The sequence below is a fragment of the Mustela nigripes genome, chromosome 9, assembly GCF_022355385.1.
Source record: "Mustela nigripes isolate SB6536 chromosome 9, MUSNIG.SB6536, whole genome shotgun sequence".
NCBI classification, from domain to species: Eukaryota; Metazoa; Chordata; class Mammalia; order Carnivora; family Mustelidae; genus Mustela; species Mustela nigripes.
This window is the reverse complement of record NC_081565.1, coordinates 74,957,502-74,975,355: the sequence shown is the minus strand read 5'-3', so window position 1 is coordinate 74,975,355 and position 17,854 is coordinate 74,957,502. Positions and strand designations below refer to the sequence as shown.

The 17,854-nt window shown below is 43.7% G+C and overlaps 1 protein-coding gene and 1 pseudogene across 2 annotated transcripts in view; both read left to right on the top strand.

The window, feature by feature from the left end:
* PCSK5 (proprotein convertase subtilisin/kexin type 5) overlaps positions 1-17,854 on the top strand; it is a 447,741-nt gene that overhangs the window by 426,727 nt on the left and 3,160 nt on the right. For both annotated transcript variants that reach the window (XM_059411831.1, XM_059411830.1), the window contains 3 exons: positions 1,344-1,567; positions 13,794-13,894; positions 15,670-15,856. In XM_059411831.1, the coding sequence (XP_059267814.1) occupies positions 1,344-1,567; positions 13,794-13,894; positions 15,670-15,856 (512 nt within the window). The remainder of the gene's footprint in view (positions 1-1,343; positions 1,568-13,793; positions 13,895-15,669; positions 15,857-17,854) is intronic.
* LOC132024925 (A-kinase anchor protein 17A-like) lies at positions 2,038-7,792 on the top strand (annotated as a pseudogene).

Genomic DNA, 17,854 nt, shown 5'->3' with positions numbered 1-17,854 from the left:
GAATTGCTTGGCTTTGACCCCATGCAGTTTGTTCCAGAATGCGGGCTCTAGCATCTTACTTTTAGGTTCAATAAGGTGAAATAACGCCTATGAAGTCCCGAGAGAACTACCATGTACTTAGTAAAAAGTTAATGAACAGTGATTATGGCTATATTTAGCCTCCAAAAATTTTTTTCAGAGGTTACATCTATTATGATGTAAATACTAGCATCACTCACGTCATTTTCTATTTTAAGATAGATTTTTAAAAAAAGATTTTACTTATTTATTTGTCAAAGAGAGAGAGAGAGAGAGAGAGAGAGCATGTGCATAAGCAAGGGGAGAAGGGGAAGCAGACCCCCGGCTGAGCAGAGAGCCCGATGAGGGGCACGATCCCAGGATCCTGGGATCATGACCTGAGCCGAAGGCAGACACTTAGCTGACTGAGCCACCTATGCGTCCCTAAAGATAGGAGATATTTTTTTAAATTATGAAACCAGAAGAATCACTCAGAGGTACACTGAAAACATCTTCCCTACCCTGATTCCATTCAACAAAACTTGAAGCTTGAATTTTCGGGTGGAGAAGCATATGGTTATAGAGAAGGCAAAAGTAGTGAAAAATCATTATAGTTCAAAAGAACTAAGATAAGTTGTTGTGTGTGTGTGTTACCGAATTTAATACAAACAGCAGGGGAGGGACGGTAGTGCCCCATTTAAAGATAAGAAAACTGACTTATACTGTTGTACCCCATTTAAAGATAAGAAAACTGAGTCATCAGATTTATTAGTCTCATTACAGGCACACCTTGGAGATCCCACAGTTCACTTCTAGACCCCTGCAATAACATGAATATTGCAAGAGAGCAAGTCAAATGAAGTTCTCAGATTCCTGGGGCACATATGTAAAAGTTAGGCTTACGCACTACTGTAGTCCATTAAGTGTGCAATAGCATTATGTCTAAAAGAGCGATCGACATACCTAAACTAAAAAACACTTGATTGTGAAATAAGGCTAACCGTCGCCTGAGCTTTCGGCAACCACTGATCATGGATGACCATAAGAAATATAGTAATAATGAAAAAGTTGGAAATGTTGCAAGAATTACCAAAATGGAACAGAGACAGGAAGTGAGCAATTGGTATTGGAAAAAACAGCGCCCAAAGACTTGCCCCAAAGCACCCGCAAAGCATGACAAAATGAAGTGTGCCTACAGTAACCTGTCCACTGAGGAACGTTAACAAGTAGTCTTAAGTCACACAACTCGGAAATGAACACTGTGTGACTAACCCGGCTGTTTCTACCACGCCCAGGTTAAGAGCAAAGCTTAGTATTGAGTGTTCCGTGTGCCCGCTTGGTTGCAGGTATTACGCAGAAATCTCCACGCGGCGGTGTGAGCGGTGCAGCAAGAGCTGCAGGACGTGTGGGGGCCCGCGGCCCACCGACTGCCTGTCTTGCGACACATTTTTCTTCCTGCTCCGCTCCAAGGGAGAGTGTCTTCGCACCTGCCCTGAGCATTACTATGGGGAGCAAAACACACGGACGTGGACGTGTGAGAGATGCCACCCGACCTGCGACAAATGCAAAGGTGAGGGTGTGTCTGTCATTTTGCATGGGTGTGGTTGGGAAGATGGAGATTCCTCTGGGCCTGGCCCCTCTCTTCTCATGGCCCGGAGAGCGCCGTCCTGCCGTCTCTTCCGACCCTCCCATCCTTCCAGGTCCAGATACAGGCATCGTCTCCCCCAGGAGCGGATTCCCCCCCCCCCCCCCCCCCCCCCCCCCCCCCCCCCCCGCTCCCGGCCCCCCCCCCCCCCGGGGCGGATTCCCCCCCCCCCCCCCCCGCTCTGTCCTCCTCTGCTTGTTGAATTTGGAATCTGCCTAGGGAGTTTTATTTTTATTATTTCAACAACTGCTTAAGATGTCTGTCTCCAGCTAGCCCAAGCTCCCTTCTCACATCCCTGAGACTTCTCTGTCCCAGAGAACCCTAGAACCAATGTGTCCCAGAGTAAACACAATCTAGGCCTCCTCTAGTAGTCACTCTTGCTGTTAATGGACCCAATGTCCAACCAATACCTTAACGACATCCCTCCCTTGCCTCCTGCTGACCCACCTGCTTCCCAAACAAGGTAAACTTCAAGGTCTGCTGATTTTCTCTCCGAAGCACTTATGTACTCCGATCTCTGTTTCATTTGTACTCTCCTCATTTCCATTCTCAGCGACTCTCAGCCGACTTTCTGAAGTACCAGCATGTGACCTGGCCTCTGGTTTTGCCACCCCCTTCCCCAGGTCACCCTGCACAGTAATTCCAGACTGACTGAAAATTCCCGTCTGCTGGGCGTGGAAAGATAATCAGGCTGTATTATTCTCAACATTGAAGAAATACCTCTTACAATGTTTTAATTGTTAAAACCTATTAGGTTAATATTGGTAGTTGGCCCAGTGTATTTCCGCTATCCTTTACAGAATTATCTTGGCTATTTCCAGCCCCTTTTCTATATAAATTTTATACTCAGTCACATTTTATTAAAAAAAATCCCTTGGATATTAATTGGCTTTACAATGAATTTATTTGGGGGGAGGGGAATCCATCATTATGCTCCTGAGTCATCACATTTATGAGCATGGTCTATTCAGCAATCTATACATTTACTTGTTGTCCTTCAATAAATCCAATTTTTTTTTTAAAATTTTTAAAAGGTGATTCAAGTTTTTCCCCAGCCAGTCATTTTAGCTTAGGACTTTGCCTCTCCTTCCATGTATTACTGAACCTAGAGCCACTCAGGGCCACCAAACACATCATACTTTCATGCCTCTGCACCTTTTGTCTACATGCTTCCTCTTCCTGGAGAACAACGCTGTAGGGAATGCTCAACTTAGAACACCCAGTTGGGGCGTCATCTACTCTGGGAAGCTTTTCCTTTTGCTTTTCTTAATCCTCTCAGAAATGCTCTTCCTTACTCTTGATTCTGTAACAGACTGTTTTATCACAGCTCTTTTTACATTAATTTTAATCATGTCCATCTCTCCTATTAATTGTGTGACCCTCAGGGCTGGGACTATGCCACATTTATTTTGTATACTCTGTTCTAGTCTAGACTGTTAACACATAGTAAACGCTCATTTACTGTTTGCTGAAAGAACACAAAACAAACACATCCTGCAGTCTTTTTGCAAATTGGAAAATTTGATATTCTTAGAGATCCAAATGTTGTGTCTCCACCCTTTCCTCTGATCTCCTTCTTGGGAATTCCTTATTTAATGTCACTCAAACTTTCCTGATCTCTATGTTTCCCACCTAATATTTCATATTTTTATTTCTTTGACTCTCTGTGGTTTATACTAGGTTAATTCCTCAGTACTTCATGCCACCCCTCCAATTTGTTCTCTGTATTTAGTTTGAAGTTCAGCTCATCTATTATTTTAGGGTTTTTTAAATTTAAATACCTTACTTTAAATTTTTAAAAATATTTCTCCTTTATACCCATCTCTTTTTTTTTTAAGATTTTTTATTTATTATTTGACAGAGAAAGAAAGATAGCGAAAGAGGGAACACACAAGCAGGGGGAGTGGGAGAGGGAGAAGCAGGCTTCCTTCTGAGCAGGAAACCTGAGGCAGGGCTGGACCCCAGGACCCTAGGATCATGACCTGAGCCGAAAGCAGACGTTTAATGACTAAGCCACCCAGGTGCCCCTATACCCATCTCTTTTTGTTTCATATCTTCAGGTTTGTGTTTCCTAATTTATCCTTTCTTTATCGATATTATGTCTTTTTACTGTTTTGCTATCTTTAATATACTGATTTTTAAAACTTTGTCAAAATTCTCTATAAAATTGGTATTATTTTAAGTAAACTCATGTTCTAATTGTTGATTGTGTTTGTCATCTTAATGTTCATTTTCTCCATATATTTTGGATATCTGGTCTTGAGATCCTTTTGAATGGGAAATTTCATCCTTCACCCACCCCCTTTATCCCTACTCCTCTCAGCCTAGTAGTTTTTTGGTTAACTCGGCCCCTGCCCCCCACCCTGAAACTGAGTCCAGAGATAGGACATCCCAGCCTTCCTGAAGGGGATGCTGAGGACAGTGCAGATCCCATCAGCAACCCAGCTGGCAGCCCTGGGGAGTTCCTGGGCTGGAGGTGAGGTCTTCAGGGGCAGTGTCCCCCTCTCACTCTTGTTTTAAGATCTCAGCTTGGATTTTGGCCCACATCTAACAGGAAGCACTTTTTAGTTGCTATTATGATAGAAAAGTTAAACTCACAGACACCATCCCCTCCATCTAGTCTCAGAGCAAAGCAGATGGGTGGCATCTGTCAGACAACTATTATGTATTTATATTCCTTTTCTGGTCCAAAGTGATTTCATCTTATTTTTGAACCCATATAACATTTTATTTATTTATTTGTTTGTTTGTTTGTTTATTTTTGGTTCTGTTTATATTTATTCTACTATTTCAGTCCGTGGAGTGTACGGGTTAGGCCAGAAGCTGAATTCACATGTGATTTTTTTGATGTAGGTGTGTTACTAATGGACAATCAGATTCTTGGAAGAGCACCATGCCCTAAACTATCCTTCTGCTATACAAATGCCTAGGGGTCGGGTATAGTTAGAGTGTTTGTTTTGGTTTTTGGTACTTAGTACTGTTAGATGAAACAAGCAAATGCCAGCCTGTTACGGTCTGCTTCTACTCTTGCTTCCTTTCCCTTCCAAAATGATTCATCTTGGAGCAGTTAGTTGACCCCATAGAAACATCAAGAATGAAGATGAGAAATTCAGCTCCTTCCCCACCCTGGGAGAAGACCGTCAGCCACCCTTGCTGTCTACCCACAAAACTGACCTTCCTAAGTACTATCTTGATGATATTTTATTTTATAATAACTTCTCCCCAGGTGCTTCCCAAGTACATAGGAATATAGTCTTCTCCAGACTGAAGGTGGCTTCCATTATCACTATGCCTTAATGCCCCCCAAATCTACTTCTCCTTCCCAAATGGTTTTCCTGAATCTAGTTCCATACAACCAGTTGCTTGCTAATGAACTGCTCCACATTTCAAACTTGAAATGTAAATGCAGTTTTCTCCAGCCCCCTCACCCCATCCGTAGACCACCTTCGCTCATGCTCCCCATCTTGATGAACGGTTCCACTATCTACCCAGTTGCCTGAGGCAGTAACCTGGTCCGATTACCCTCTAATCCCCCTGTCTCAACCCTTACATTCGGTTTGTCCTCAACTCCTGTCCATCCACGCCTATCTCTTAACTCCCTCTCCCTCTCTCTGCTTTGTAGTATCAATGCCTTAGTTCAGACTCGTATCTCCCCTAACAAGTTATTCACCAATCTCTAACTGGCCTTCTTGCTTCCAGTATTAGCCATTGTTTACCAACCGGACCTCCATTATGTTCTCAGATTGATCTTTCTATGTGACAAATACCATAATGATACTTCTCTGCTTAAAACTGACTCTCCCGGGGCGCCTGGGTGGCTCAGTGGGTTAAGCCGCTGCCTTCGGCTCAGGTCATGATCTCAGGGTCCTGGGATCGAGTCCCACTCGGGCTCTCTGCTCAGCGAGGAGCCTGCTTCCCTCTCTCTCTCTCTCTCTGCCTGCCTCTCCATCTAATTGTGATTTCTCTCTGTCAAATAAATAAATAAAATCTTAAAAAAAAAAAAAAAAACTGACTCTCCCTCGGCAGTGCCTGCGTGGCTCAGTTAGTGTCCAATTCTTGGTTTTGGCTCAGGTCCTGATCTCAGGGTCCTGGGATCACGCCCTGCATCAGGCTCTGCACTCAGCGAAGAGTCTCCTTATCTCTCTCCCGCTGCTCCTCCCCCATGTTCGCTCGCATTGTATGTCTCTCTCTCAAATAAATGATAACATCTTTTTAAAAAATGACTCTCCATGGATTCAAGAATAGAATCTTAACTTAGTTAACTCTGAAAATGAGGTTCGTCGTCTTGGGCCTGACCTCACCCCTCACCACCTCCTCCACCACCCTCTAAATCCAGATGTAGTCAGTTTCTGTAAACCTGAACCAACCTTGCCCTTTCTCTTTCCTCAATACTTTCCCTAGCCTGCTGTGCCTGGCTACCTCTTTCTAACCCATTACAGTCGATATTTCCTCCACAAAGCCTTCCTTAATCCCTATATTGTGTTCCTTTAGTACTCTCCATTCATCCATCTGCTTAGTTATCCAACCAATGTTTCTCCTGCAGTATGGCCCAGACAAGGGTTCGTGCCCTGGAGCCCAGAGGGCATATTTTATGTTATTTATTCTTTTTCTCTGTCTCTTTAAGCTGAGATCCTCAAAGGCGAAGATTAATACATCTCATTTGCCTTTGCTTTTTGTTTGTTTTTGTCTTTAATCAATTTATTTACTTGTTAGACAGAGAGAGAGATAGAAAGCAGAAGCAGGGGCAGAAGGAGAGGGACAAGCAGACTCCCCGCTGAGCAGGGAGTCTTGCAAGGGGCTCGATCCCAGGACTCTGAGATCATGACCTGAGTCAACACTTAACCGACTGAACAACCGACTGAACAACCCACCCCCACATCTCACTTACCTCTGTATCTCCAGCACTCAGCACAGTCATAGAGATGGGCAGTGACAGCGGCCAGTGGCTCCAAGGGCACTTCAAGCAAACGGTGATGGTGCCGGGCAGGGAGACCAAGCTTGCTGGGCTAAGGCCACCTCTAGAACAGTCCATGACACATATGACACAGAGGAGCTCTGTCCTCTGTAGGCCTCTATTTCCAGCCCACCATGAAGGTGACCATCAGAATGGCCCTCCAAGGCTGAAGCAGCAGGGGAAGTCCATCTCCAGCAGGCAGGGGCTGGAAAGACTTAAGGCCATGGTGCACAATCTCCAGTTCTCCACTCTGCGATTTCCAAGGACACCATGGACCTCATCTGCTTGGAGGGCAAATTAGGCGAAAATCGGCTCACGTCTTTCCTGGCCTGCCTCCATGGCAAGGTCATTAAGCTTGGCAGCTTCCCTCAAGTCCGCAAGGTGCACGCCGCCAAGTTCAAAACCAATTTCCCCACATGCCAGGGGATTCTTTCTCCCATGACACAAAGTTAGAGAATGAAATGCGGCCGGAAGAGAGGCCGGGCACGAGTCACCGGGAGGGGCCGCCCTGCAAAATGCGCAAGAGTTGGCCCAGAGAGCAGGTCATGGTCAAGGTGCTTGAGAAGGTGGGGAGATAGGGGAACACGGACATCCCCGTGCTGGACCCACAAGAGGAAGAGATGACAGGCCGGAACTTCCACACCTTCAACTTCGGGGACACCTGAACTTCCAGGCCAAGGCGCATGCCGCGAGTACGCCTGTGGGCTTCATCCAAGCCCTGGGCCGCCTGAACCTCCCGTGGAAAGGCAAGCAGCGCCAGACCACCGCCTGCTCCGGAAGGTTCCTCTGGATTCCGAACACCTGAGTGACGCCTCGCCGAAGAAACAGCAGCTCGAGGCGCAGAAACTTTAGGAGCTGGAGGAGCAAAGACGATAAAAGCGCCAAGGGAAAGAGGCTGAGGAGAGGCACGGAGCCAAGGAAAAGACAAAGAATAAATAGGGGAGAGAGAAAAAAAGAGAGAGGAGACGCTTCCCAAGAGGGAACAAAAACAGAGCGGCCACGAACACCGCCCGAATCAGAAAAAGCTCGAGAAGCTACAAGCCGAGGAGCCGAAAAAGCTACGAGAGAAATTAAGGTGGCAGAGCGGAAGCAGCACTCGGCGGAAGCGGCGCTCAGCGGAAGCGTCGTGGGCAGGCGGTCGAGCCAATCGCAGGGCTGCTAGGCCGAGCCCGGCACCGCCCATGGGGCGTGGCTGATAGCTGCAGCTCCGAGCCACCTGTCTGGCTGTGGGCTGCCACCTGCGTGTTTCCTGGGGGGTCAATGTCACAGCCCTCCACCCCACCGCTTTCTTTGGGCTGCTTGCAACCATACATCCCCCCCCCCCCAAATAAGTCTTAATACCAAGAAGGATGACAACAATAACAACAACTTGGAATATGCAATAATTTTTGTTATCTTGGAGTGACTATCAGTGACATAAAAATTAATCTTAGCTACAAAGTGCTTAGACTGGTGGACGATCTAAACTAGCCTGGAACTGGTCACATGCTATCCATACCAGGCCTAGAATTTCTTTTAAGTAACTCACAACGCGGTGTATCAGCACTATCCAAATAAAATGTAATGCAAGCCATACACACATTTTTTATTTTTTTTTAAAGATTTTATTGATTTATTTGTCAGAGAGAGAGCAGAAGCACAGAGAGCATCAGGCAGAACAGGGAGAGTAGGCAGAGGGAGAAGCAGGCTCCCCGCTGAGCAAGGAGCCCAATGTGGGACTCGATCCCAGGACTCTGGGATCATGACCTGAGCTGAAGGCAGACACCTAACCAGCTGAGACACCCAGGTGTCCCATACGCACATTTTCAAATGTTTCAGTGCTCACATTTTAAACAATAAAAATAAATGGGTAAAATTAATTTTAATAATATATGTAGTTAACATATCCAAAATATAATCATTTCAACGTGTAATTGATGTAAAAATTGAGAATTTTACCTGCGAAGTCTCCACAATCTGATGTTTATTTTGCACTTATAGCAAAGCTCAAGTTGTCCTAGCCACATTTCCAGGGCTCAGTAGGGCTCAGTAGCGCAAGGGGTTAGTGGCTACCATACTGGCCAACACAGTCTAATTTAGAATAATGGTTTCAGATGGTATTTTGGCGGGAGACCATCTTCTTCAGAAGAAATCTTAGGCTGGATCCTATGATGCAAATGGACCCGAGCAGAGCTGCTCAGATTGGAGTGGGGAGCCCAGGCAGAATCTCAAGAGCCCCAGAATGCCCTCCTCTGCCCCTCATACCACTCCCAGGCAGTCCTGGAGGCAAGTCCATGAAAACTCTGCCATGCTGTAGCTCCCACCTTCCCCTATCTGCAACTGACTCCCATCTTTGAAAGAACTGGCCTTCTGAATACACTTGCATTAAGTCACCATTCATTTGTATTCTCTTATTTTCATTCCGGAGACACCTATAGTCACTGCTCAAAACTTCTAATTAGAATAAGCAAATGAGGGGCGCCTGGGTGGCTCAGTGGGTTAGGCCTCTGCCTTCGGCTCAGGTCATGATCCCAGGGTCCTGGGATCGAGCCCCGCATCGGGTTCTCTGCTCTGCGGGGAGCCTGCTTCCTCCTCTCTCTCTCTGCTTGCCTCTCTGCCTATGTGTGATCTCTGTCAGATAAATAAAGAAAAAATCTTTAAAAAAAAAAAAAAAGAATAAGCAAATGAGGGGATACATTGAATTGGGGGTACAGTGGGAGTGTGGTTGAAAGTTGGCATTATCCCTGGCTGTATCATAGTAAATATGGTGCTGGCTTTCCATTAGATTTTCCGAGACTGCCATTACTAGATGTGTGGGCCTTTATTCTAACTAGGATTGCCAGATAAAACCCTATATTCTGATGTGCGAAATCTGACAACCCTGATTCCAATGTCCTAGGGCATTGCAGTGGGCTAGAGCCCTTGGGATTTTCATCAAGACCAGGCAACCATCATTAGATTATTTAATGTCTCAACCTCAGCCAACCAAAACAGAACACTAGCTTTTTAAGGAAAAAAAAGAAAATTTTTTTTTTTTGGGCAGGGATAGTAGAAATTATTAGTGATCTTGTAAGCACAGTCTGAAAACCTATAAATATCTTTAATTGGGTTTGAGGATTTCCTCAGTGGATTAAGGATGATGGTTCTGAAGATTACCAATCTCAAAAGTTCATCAGCACATCCAGAACATGAAATACTACTATTCAGGGCCAAAAAGGGAGAGCAATCAAGCCACAACAAGACACAGAGGAAGCATAAATGCATATTACTGTGTGAAGGAAGCCAATGTGAAAAGTCTATAGATTATAGGATTCCAACTGTGTGAGATTTTGGAAAAGGCAAAACTATGGTGGAAACAGTAGAAGGCCAGTGGATGGTCGCCAGGGGTGATGGGCAGAGAGAGATGAAGAGACAAAGCACAGAGGATTTTAAGGCAGTGAATAGACTCTGTATGACAGTCTCATGATGGATATGTATTCTTATACATTGGTCCAAACCCATAGGATGTACAACAGCAAGAGAGAACCCTAGGGTAAACTAGAGACTTTGGGTGAAAATGATATGTCTATATAGGTTTATCTTTGGGTAAGAAAAAAAAAGTACCATGCTAGTGAGTGTTGATAACAGGGGACCCTATGCACATGGTAGGAGCAAAGTCCACAGGAAATCTCTGTGCCTTCCCCTCTATTTCGCTGTAAACTTAAAATTTCTTTTAAAAAAATAGTCTTACAAAAGAAATTCATCAACACATTCTTCCTGATAATGTACGCGAAGGATGGCTGGTCCTAGCTGGGTGCATCTCGCAGCTGTTCTAAGGCCTCTTCCTCCTGTATTTGACTTGAACCCTAGATGGGCCTGCTGGAAGGCTTCCATGTGTGGGGCTCACTGTATGTACCATCCTACGATCACTGTGCGGCACACAGCTGGGGCTGCTTAGTGAATCTTCCAGTTTTGCAAGATCTAGATTACGAAACTGGGGGACAAGTTTGCTCCTGGGTTATAAACTGGGTGGAAAAAAAGGATGGATTCCAAGGTACCTCCCTAAAACACTAGCTGTCATACTATGAAATGAGGAGACACAAAAATTACAGGGAAAATTTTGTAACCTAAATAAGCAATGTACCAACTGGATTGCATTCATTCAAAGTTGACTGCCCAGTGGTTTCTATCAGAGTTGTAAAAAAATTATGCCAAAGCACTGGACAGGATGTGGGTAGGCAACAGATGGTCCCCCAAGGCCTTATATTACCTTTGTATGCAGTTGGCTCCTCCATAATTATCTCATTCTTTACCTTTACACATTTAACTTTTTATTTATCCTCCTCGCAAAATTATTTGAAATTAAAATCCATGCTGGTAGCCAAAACCACTGTAGTCTTTCCAGCTTCCTCTTCCTGTGTGGAATGACACCATGGATGTCCCCAGGGGTTGCTCTGTGTTGCTGAACTCATCCTGTGGGGGTCAGTCCAAGGGAAAGCTAGTAGTGAGTTCTGAATTCTAAGGAAATCTCAAAGCCATCTTTATAGGTCCCATAGTTGCTGCAGATTCTTAGAAGCAATGACAAATGTAGGTTGTTAAACTTGGAAACAATAGGAAAACAATCTGGAAATTAACAAACTGCCTTTGGCAAAAGACTCTGCATACCCAGGATGTATGGATTGTGCAATAAATCAATATAAGGAGATATAACTGGTGACAGGTAGTGCCTTTGGGGATCACCCAGGTATAGATATCCAATAAGGGGTTAATATCCAAAATATATAAAGAACTCCTACAACTTAACGAAAAAAAAAAAACCTGATTGCAAAATAGGAAGAAGTCTGGAATAGACTTTTTTCCTAAGAAGACATGCAAATTACCTACAGTCAATGAAAAGACATTCAACATTACTCATCAGAGAAATGCAAATCAAAACCACAATGAGATTTCTACCTTAGACTGGTCAGAATGACTAATACCAAAGAGACAAGAAATGGCAAGTATCGGTGTTGATGTAGAGAAAAGGAAACTCTTGTAGACTATTTGGTAGGAATGTAAATTGGTACAGCCACTAGGGAAAACAGTATGGAGATTTGTCAAAAATTAAAAATAAAAATACGGTATGATCCATTTTACTCAAAGAAAATACAAACACTAATGTGAAAAGATATATGCATCTTAAGTTTCTAGCAGCATTCCTTACAATAGCCAAATTACAGTAGCAGCCCAAGTGTCCATTGATAGATGAATGGTTGAAGAAGATGTGGTATACATATAATAGAATGTTTCTCATCCATAAAAAAAAGAATGAAATCTTACCATTCATGACAACATGGATGGACTTAGAGCATACGATGTTGAATGAAATAAGTCAGACAAAGAAAGACCAATACCATATGATTTCACTTCTACATAGAAGCCAAAAAAAAAAAAAAAAAAACCAAGATAAATGAACAAACAAGTAGATTTGTAACTACAGATAACAAACTGGCGGTTGCCAGAGGGCAGGGGGTGGAGTGGGAGGACGGGTACTATAGTGAAAGGGATTTGGAGGTACAAACTTCCAGTTATAAAATAAGTAAGTCACAGGAATGGAAAGTACAGCATAGGGAATATAGTTAATAATATTGGAATAACGTTGTGTGGTGGCCGATGGGACAATACTTGGCGTGGTGGACACTTCGTAATGTACATAATTGTTGAATCACTGTTGTACACCTGAAACTGATATAATATTGTATGTCAACTACACTTCAATTGAAAACTTAAAAATAATAAAATGGCTTTGAATTGGTGTCACTACAGGCAGCCCCCAATCTAAGAAGCTGCTGGATAATAAAGGTTTATTCTCTAAACTGTTGTTCAGAGCTCAGAATTTTTTTTCCATAGAAACACCATATGATGGAGCTCACTGATCAGACATGAAAGTTGATTTAACTACTAGTGATTGTGAAGGACAGGACCCAAGGATCTACTAAAATTCAACTAACCACTCTGTACAGTGTTCTTCTCGTGGGAAGACCTATATCAAGTTCCAACTCACAATGTCAGGCACATTCCATGTCCCCCATCCACCTCCTTGCTCGTTTTTGAAATTCTCAGCAAAAACACCAGGACCTTCCTAATGGAATAAATGAGAATTCAGGTCTCCTGTCTCTAAATCCTTTTTGGAAGTTATCCCTTAATATCTGAACAAAAGGTAATGTTGGGTCAGTCATTCTTAGGGTCTCTGAATTAGGAGAGTAGGGTGTTACCTCCACAAAAACGGAGTCTGTAGATTCTGACCTCCTCTACTTGGTGGGTCATAAGGGGTTAAGGCAGAGAGTATGATTTAAAGAATATTTACTATAGGTCAACAAATGTGAATTTGAATCTTGACCATTATCTACATACACTTGAATGAATGACTTAACATATCTGGGTCTTACTTTTCATTTATTTAAAAAAATAATAAATAGGGGAACCTGAGTCTTCAGTCAGGCAAACATCTGACTCTTGATTTCAGCTCAGGTCATATCGGGCTTGCGAGATCCAACCCTGTGTCAGTCTCTACACTGGGCGTGGATCCTGATTGGGGTTTTTTCTCTCTCTTTCCCTCTGCCCCTCTCCATGTCTGTCTGTCTCTCTCTCTCTCTCTCTCTCTCGAATTAATTAATTAATTAATAATAGTAATAAATAAATAGCATGTCAAATTTTTGGAAAGAAAGGTTTTAGCTTTCAAGAGAACTTCTAAGGAATCCATCCTCCCCAAATTAAGAACAAGTGGTCAAAAGTATCTGCTAAATTCTTTTAGCCCTGCCTTTTAAATTCTGAGTCTAGTCTTTCTTAGAAGCTGCCTGACCATGATTTCCTCACTAACTGAGTATTAGGACCCTCCAAACTATCTGCTATCATTTTCCTCCTTCATATTAGTTAAACAATAAGCAGAATGACAAAAGTTTATACCCTTTCTACAAGATTTCCCATTCTCCAAAAATCTTTCTTTTTTGCTGTCATCAAAGATCTATCACTTCGCAACCCTCCATTTCCAAATGAGCGTTTACATTGACTGGACTTCTAGGTCTTCACTTGGTGTCTTGCAGAATTTCCCACCACCCCCATCTCCTCAATCAATCCATCCTTCTACTTCAATTTGCTTGACATGTTCCTTGCTCCTAAGAGTTTTGGACCCAAGACAGGTTGAAATCTAAGGTCAGCCCTCATAATTTAGGATCACTTTATTTTTTTTTTTCCTTTCAGGAAAAGGAGCACTTAATTGCTTATCCTGTGTGTGGAGCTACCATCTAGCTGGAGGAATCTGCGCCTCAGACTGTCTGGTGGGAGAATACAGAGTGGGAGAGGTACTGAGAGCTGGGCAGGCTGTGCCCTCCTCCATCTCTGCAGAGGTGTGGGAGGTCTTTCTGGGAAAATCAGGAAGTCTTACAATTCCCATGCTTGCTCTAGTTTTATAACCTTCTACCACCGCATCACAGAAGGGTGCTACCCACCTGTAGCCTTCATCTCCAAGCAACTGAGATGACCTAAGATAAATAATTGGGAAGTTAGATAATGAGGACCTCAGATTTATCTCTACATTCATTGCTCATGATCTTAAAAGTTTCGGCGCCACTTAAGAATTTTGTATCAGAGATTAAAAAAATATTAGGGTGCCTAGGGGCTCAATCAGTTGAGCATCGGACTCTTGATTTTGGCTCAGGGTCATCATCTCAGGGTCCTGGGATCAAGCCCCAGGTCAGGTTCTACGTTCAGTGTGAAGTCTGCTTGAGATGCTCTTTCCTTTTTCTCTCAGGTCCTTCCCCACTCAACACCCCCCCAATAAATAAATCTTAAAAGAAAGAAGAAATATCTTCTCTCCTACTCCTCTGCTATCTGACCTGAAATGCCTGAATAATGTCAAAACTACACAACTGCTGCAGGCCTTCCATTTCCTCCACCCTGCACAGTGTATTAAGAGAGATATATTTCATTTCCTTGCCTAGAAACCAGGGAAATTCTGAATTCACTAACTTCTTGTGCTTCCAGTAGAAACTAAGCAAATCTTTCCTTGGTGAAATTAACATGACCCAACATATTCACATAGGAGTTCTCTTTACATCCTTCCACCTTGGAGAAACTCCTCAATTTCAGAGAGATTAGATAATTTGCGAACGATCACCTGGGTAGTAAGTAACCAAGTTGGGATATTGAACCCAGGGGTCCTGACAGCTAACCCAGGATTTGGTAAGACAATCACAGCTGAGACAGGACCCTATCAGCACCCGAAATGTGCTCAAAGGTTCAACAAAGGCAATTTCCATTCCTTTCTTTTCTACCATACCACCCTTCCAAAGCACGGAAGTAAAACAGGAAGACATCGACATTTTTAGCACCACTGAAGCAGCCTCTTGTCAGGAGGGAAGCCACTTTCTCCTTATCTCTTATTTTACTGTTTTAGCTAAACAGTCACAAATATTATGATGGGGCAGGGTCACACGCGGCATCTAACAGCACAAAGGCCAAGTGGACTAATGAGTGCAGGTGTCAGGTCAAAGAAAACCCCAGGGCAGACCTGATGAAACGTGGCATTTGATGGGTCACCTGTGTTGGTGACATTGGAGCAAGGTGCTGGGGATTCTCTCAACTAGGACAGCACAAAAAGAGGGTCCCTGCCCCTCAGCTGTCTGGGCTGTTGCCATGTGGGAGTGATGACCGTGTTGACAGTCTAGTTTTTAAAGAGAAACTAGGAACTGATTTACAAGTGAAATATCCCAGTTTTGAAATGTGGGCAATGAACTGAAAATTTTATAAAGGGTGAAGGTCCAGACACAACTTGTCCTTGACCAGGTACAGCACATGAGCTGTCTGTTCTGTAACTTGTGCGGTTCTAGAAGCCTGTTCTCCCACTGTTGTTACCAGAGGATCTCAGATGCAGAGACCCAGCAGTGGTTTCCCCCAAGTGCAGCCAGGTGGGTCTTTCACCTTAAACCATGAAAGTGGACCCAGAACAAGCTGTCTTTCTTCTGTCCCCTACATGCCTCCCTTCCTCATGGAGACAAGATGGAACTCCCACCTGGGAACTCCAGTGCCTTGTTGATTCCTCCACACTCAAAAAGAATCTCCCAATTGTTCTTACCAGGGGGAGAAGTTTAACTGTGAAAAATGTGATGGGAGCTGCGTGGAATGCAAGGGACCTGGCACTAAGAACTGTACCGTGTGCCCTGCCAACCTGGTGCTGTTTGTGGATGACGGCCGTTGCCTACACTGCTGTAATGGGTCCGATTCCTCTAATGCCCAGGACTGCTGTGACTGCCGGAACACCACAGGTGAGCTGAGAGGAAGAGCAGCCTGCAGAGGAAGGGCCTAGACTCCGGAAGGGGATGAGAGCACAGGGGAGAGAGGATAGAAAGTTCTGGAGAACAAATAGAGCGATCTTTTTATTGAATGCCTGCTATGTGCTTACCATCCCTAAAACTTTCTGTCCATCAACTCATAGAAGTAGATCCTTTTAAATTTTTTTTTAAACATTTATTTATTTATTTCAGAAAGAGAGTGTGAGAGCACAAGTCAGGGGAAGGACAGAAGGAGAGGGAGAGACAGAATCTTCAAGAAGACTGCCTGCTGAGTGTGGAACCCAACTCGGGGCTTGATCCAAAGACCCAGAGGTCATGATCTGAGCTGAAATCAAGAGTCAGCCAGTTGACCAACTAAGCCATCCAAGTGCCTCTAAGTATATTGTTTGAAAGGAATCTCTACACCCAACCTGGGGCTCTAACACATGACCCCAAGAGTGCTCTATCTACTGAGCCAGCCAGGCACCCCTATAAGTAGGTATTTTTAATCCCCTTTTGCAGATGAGGAGACCAAGATTCAAAGAGTTTGATTAGCATGTTCAAGTCCACAACAATGTTAAGGGCTCATCTGGAGTTAGACTGTAGGTCCTTCAGACTGCAAAGCCTGCATTCTTTCCACTACCGTGCCGCCTCTAAGACAACTCGAGTTGGTCTAGAATCTCATCTTTTAAAAAAGATTTTATTCTACAGAAGAGAGAAAGCGCACACACACACACACACACACACACACACGGGCATGTGAATGAGGGGAGAGGGAGAGGGAGAATCTCATGCAGACCCCTCACTGAGCGTGGAACCAGACTCAGAACTCAATCTTATGACCCTGAGATGATGACCTGAGCAGACAATAAGAGTCAGACCCTTCACAGACTGAGCCACCCAGGTGCCCCTAGAGTCTCTTCTTTATAAACTTACTATCTTCTTTTTTATTCTTCTCTCCTGGGGGGGAAAAAAAAGGAAAAGAATCAACGATCAAAGAAGCTGATGGCAATGTTACGTTGATTCTGCTATAGACTCATTCTATGGAAGTCAGCCCAAGTCTGGGGCTCCCCTTAGAGACTTAAAGCATTTTATTTATTTTTTTAAAGATTTTATTTATTTGACAGACAGAGAGATCACAAGTAGGTAGAGAGGCAGGCAGAGAGAGAGGAGGAAGCAGGCTCCCTGCCAAGCAGAGAGCCCGATGCGGGGCTCGATCCCAGGACCCTGAAATCATGACCTGAGCCGAAGGCAGAGGCTTCAACCCACTGAGCCACCCAGGCGCCCCGACTTAAAGCATTTTAAAAATGAACATTCGACAAAGGCTAAAAGGAAACAAAATTCCTTTTACCAATTCCCAGGCCCTCAACTGCCTCCTTCTCCCAACCCCATCCATATGCATATGGGTACTTGGGCTTCACAGGCCACAAACTCAGAAAGATCCCAAATGGAGTGATTCCTTCTTAAATAAATAAATAAATAAATATTCAGTTAGTTAGTTATAAAATATTTGTATTGATGTGTTAATTATTATATATTTTTCTTCTTAAAATACATTCTCTAGTCCAGAAGCAGATCATTCTCTTGGGGTTCAGATGTATCCTGACCTGACAAAAAGACATCATATTTACATGAACCTGTCCATGTATAAGTGAAGAAAAGCTCGGACCCATACTGCTACTGGCCATTTTTAAAAAATTTTTCTTGTTAGCTTTTTCAATTAAATTCTAAAATCATCTTTCCAAAAACGAATGATTTCCTTCTTTTAGCTTTCCTACCCCCACAAACACCTCTCATACAAACACCTCCCTGATTGCCTAATATCCACATTATGTCAGCTAAGAGTAATAACCCTCATTACATCAGTGGCTTTAAATGAAACCAGAAGTGGGTGCACACTGGATGCGGAGTTTCTCCAAGACTGTTCCAACTAACAGCAGGTTAGTCAGCCTTCCTGGGCTTTCTGTGGCACTTGAAAATCCCCCTGGGACA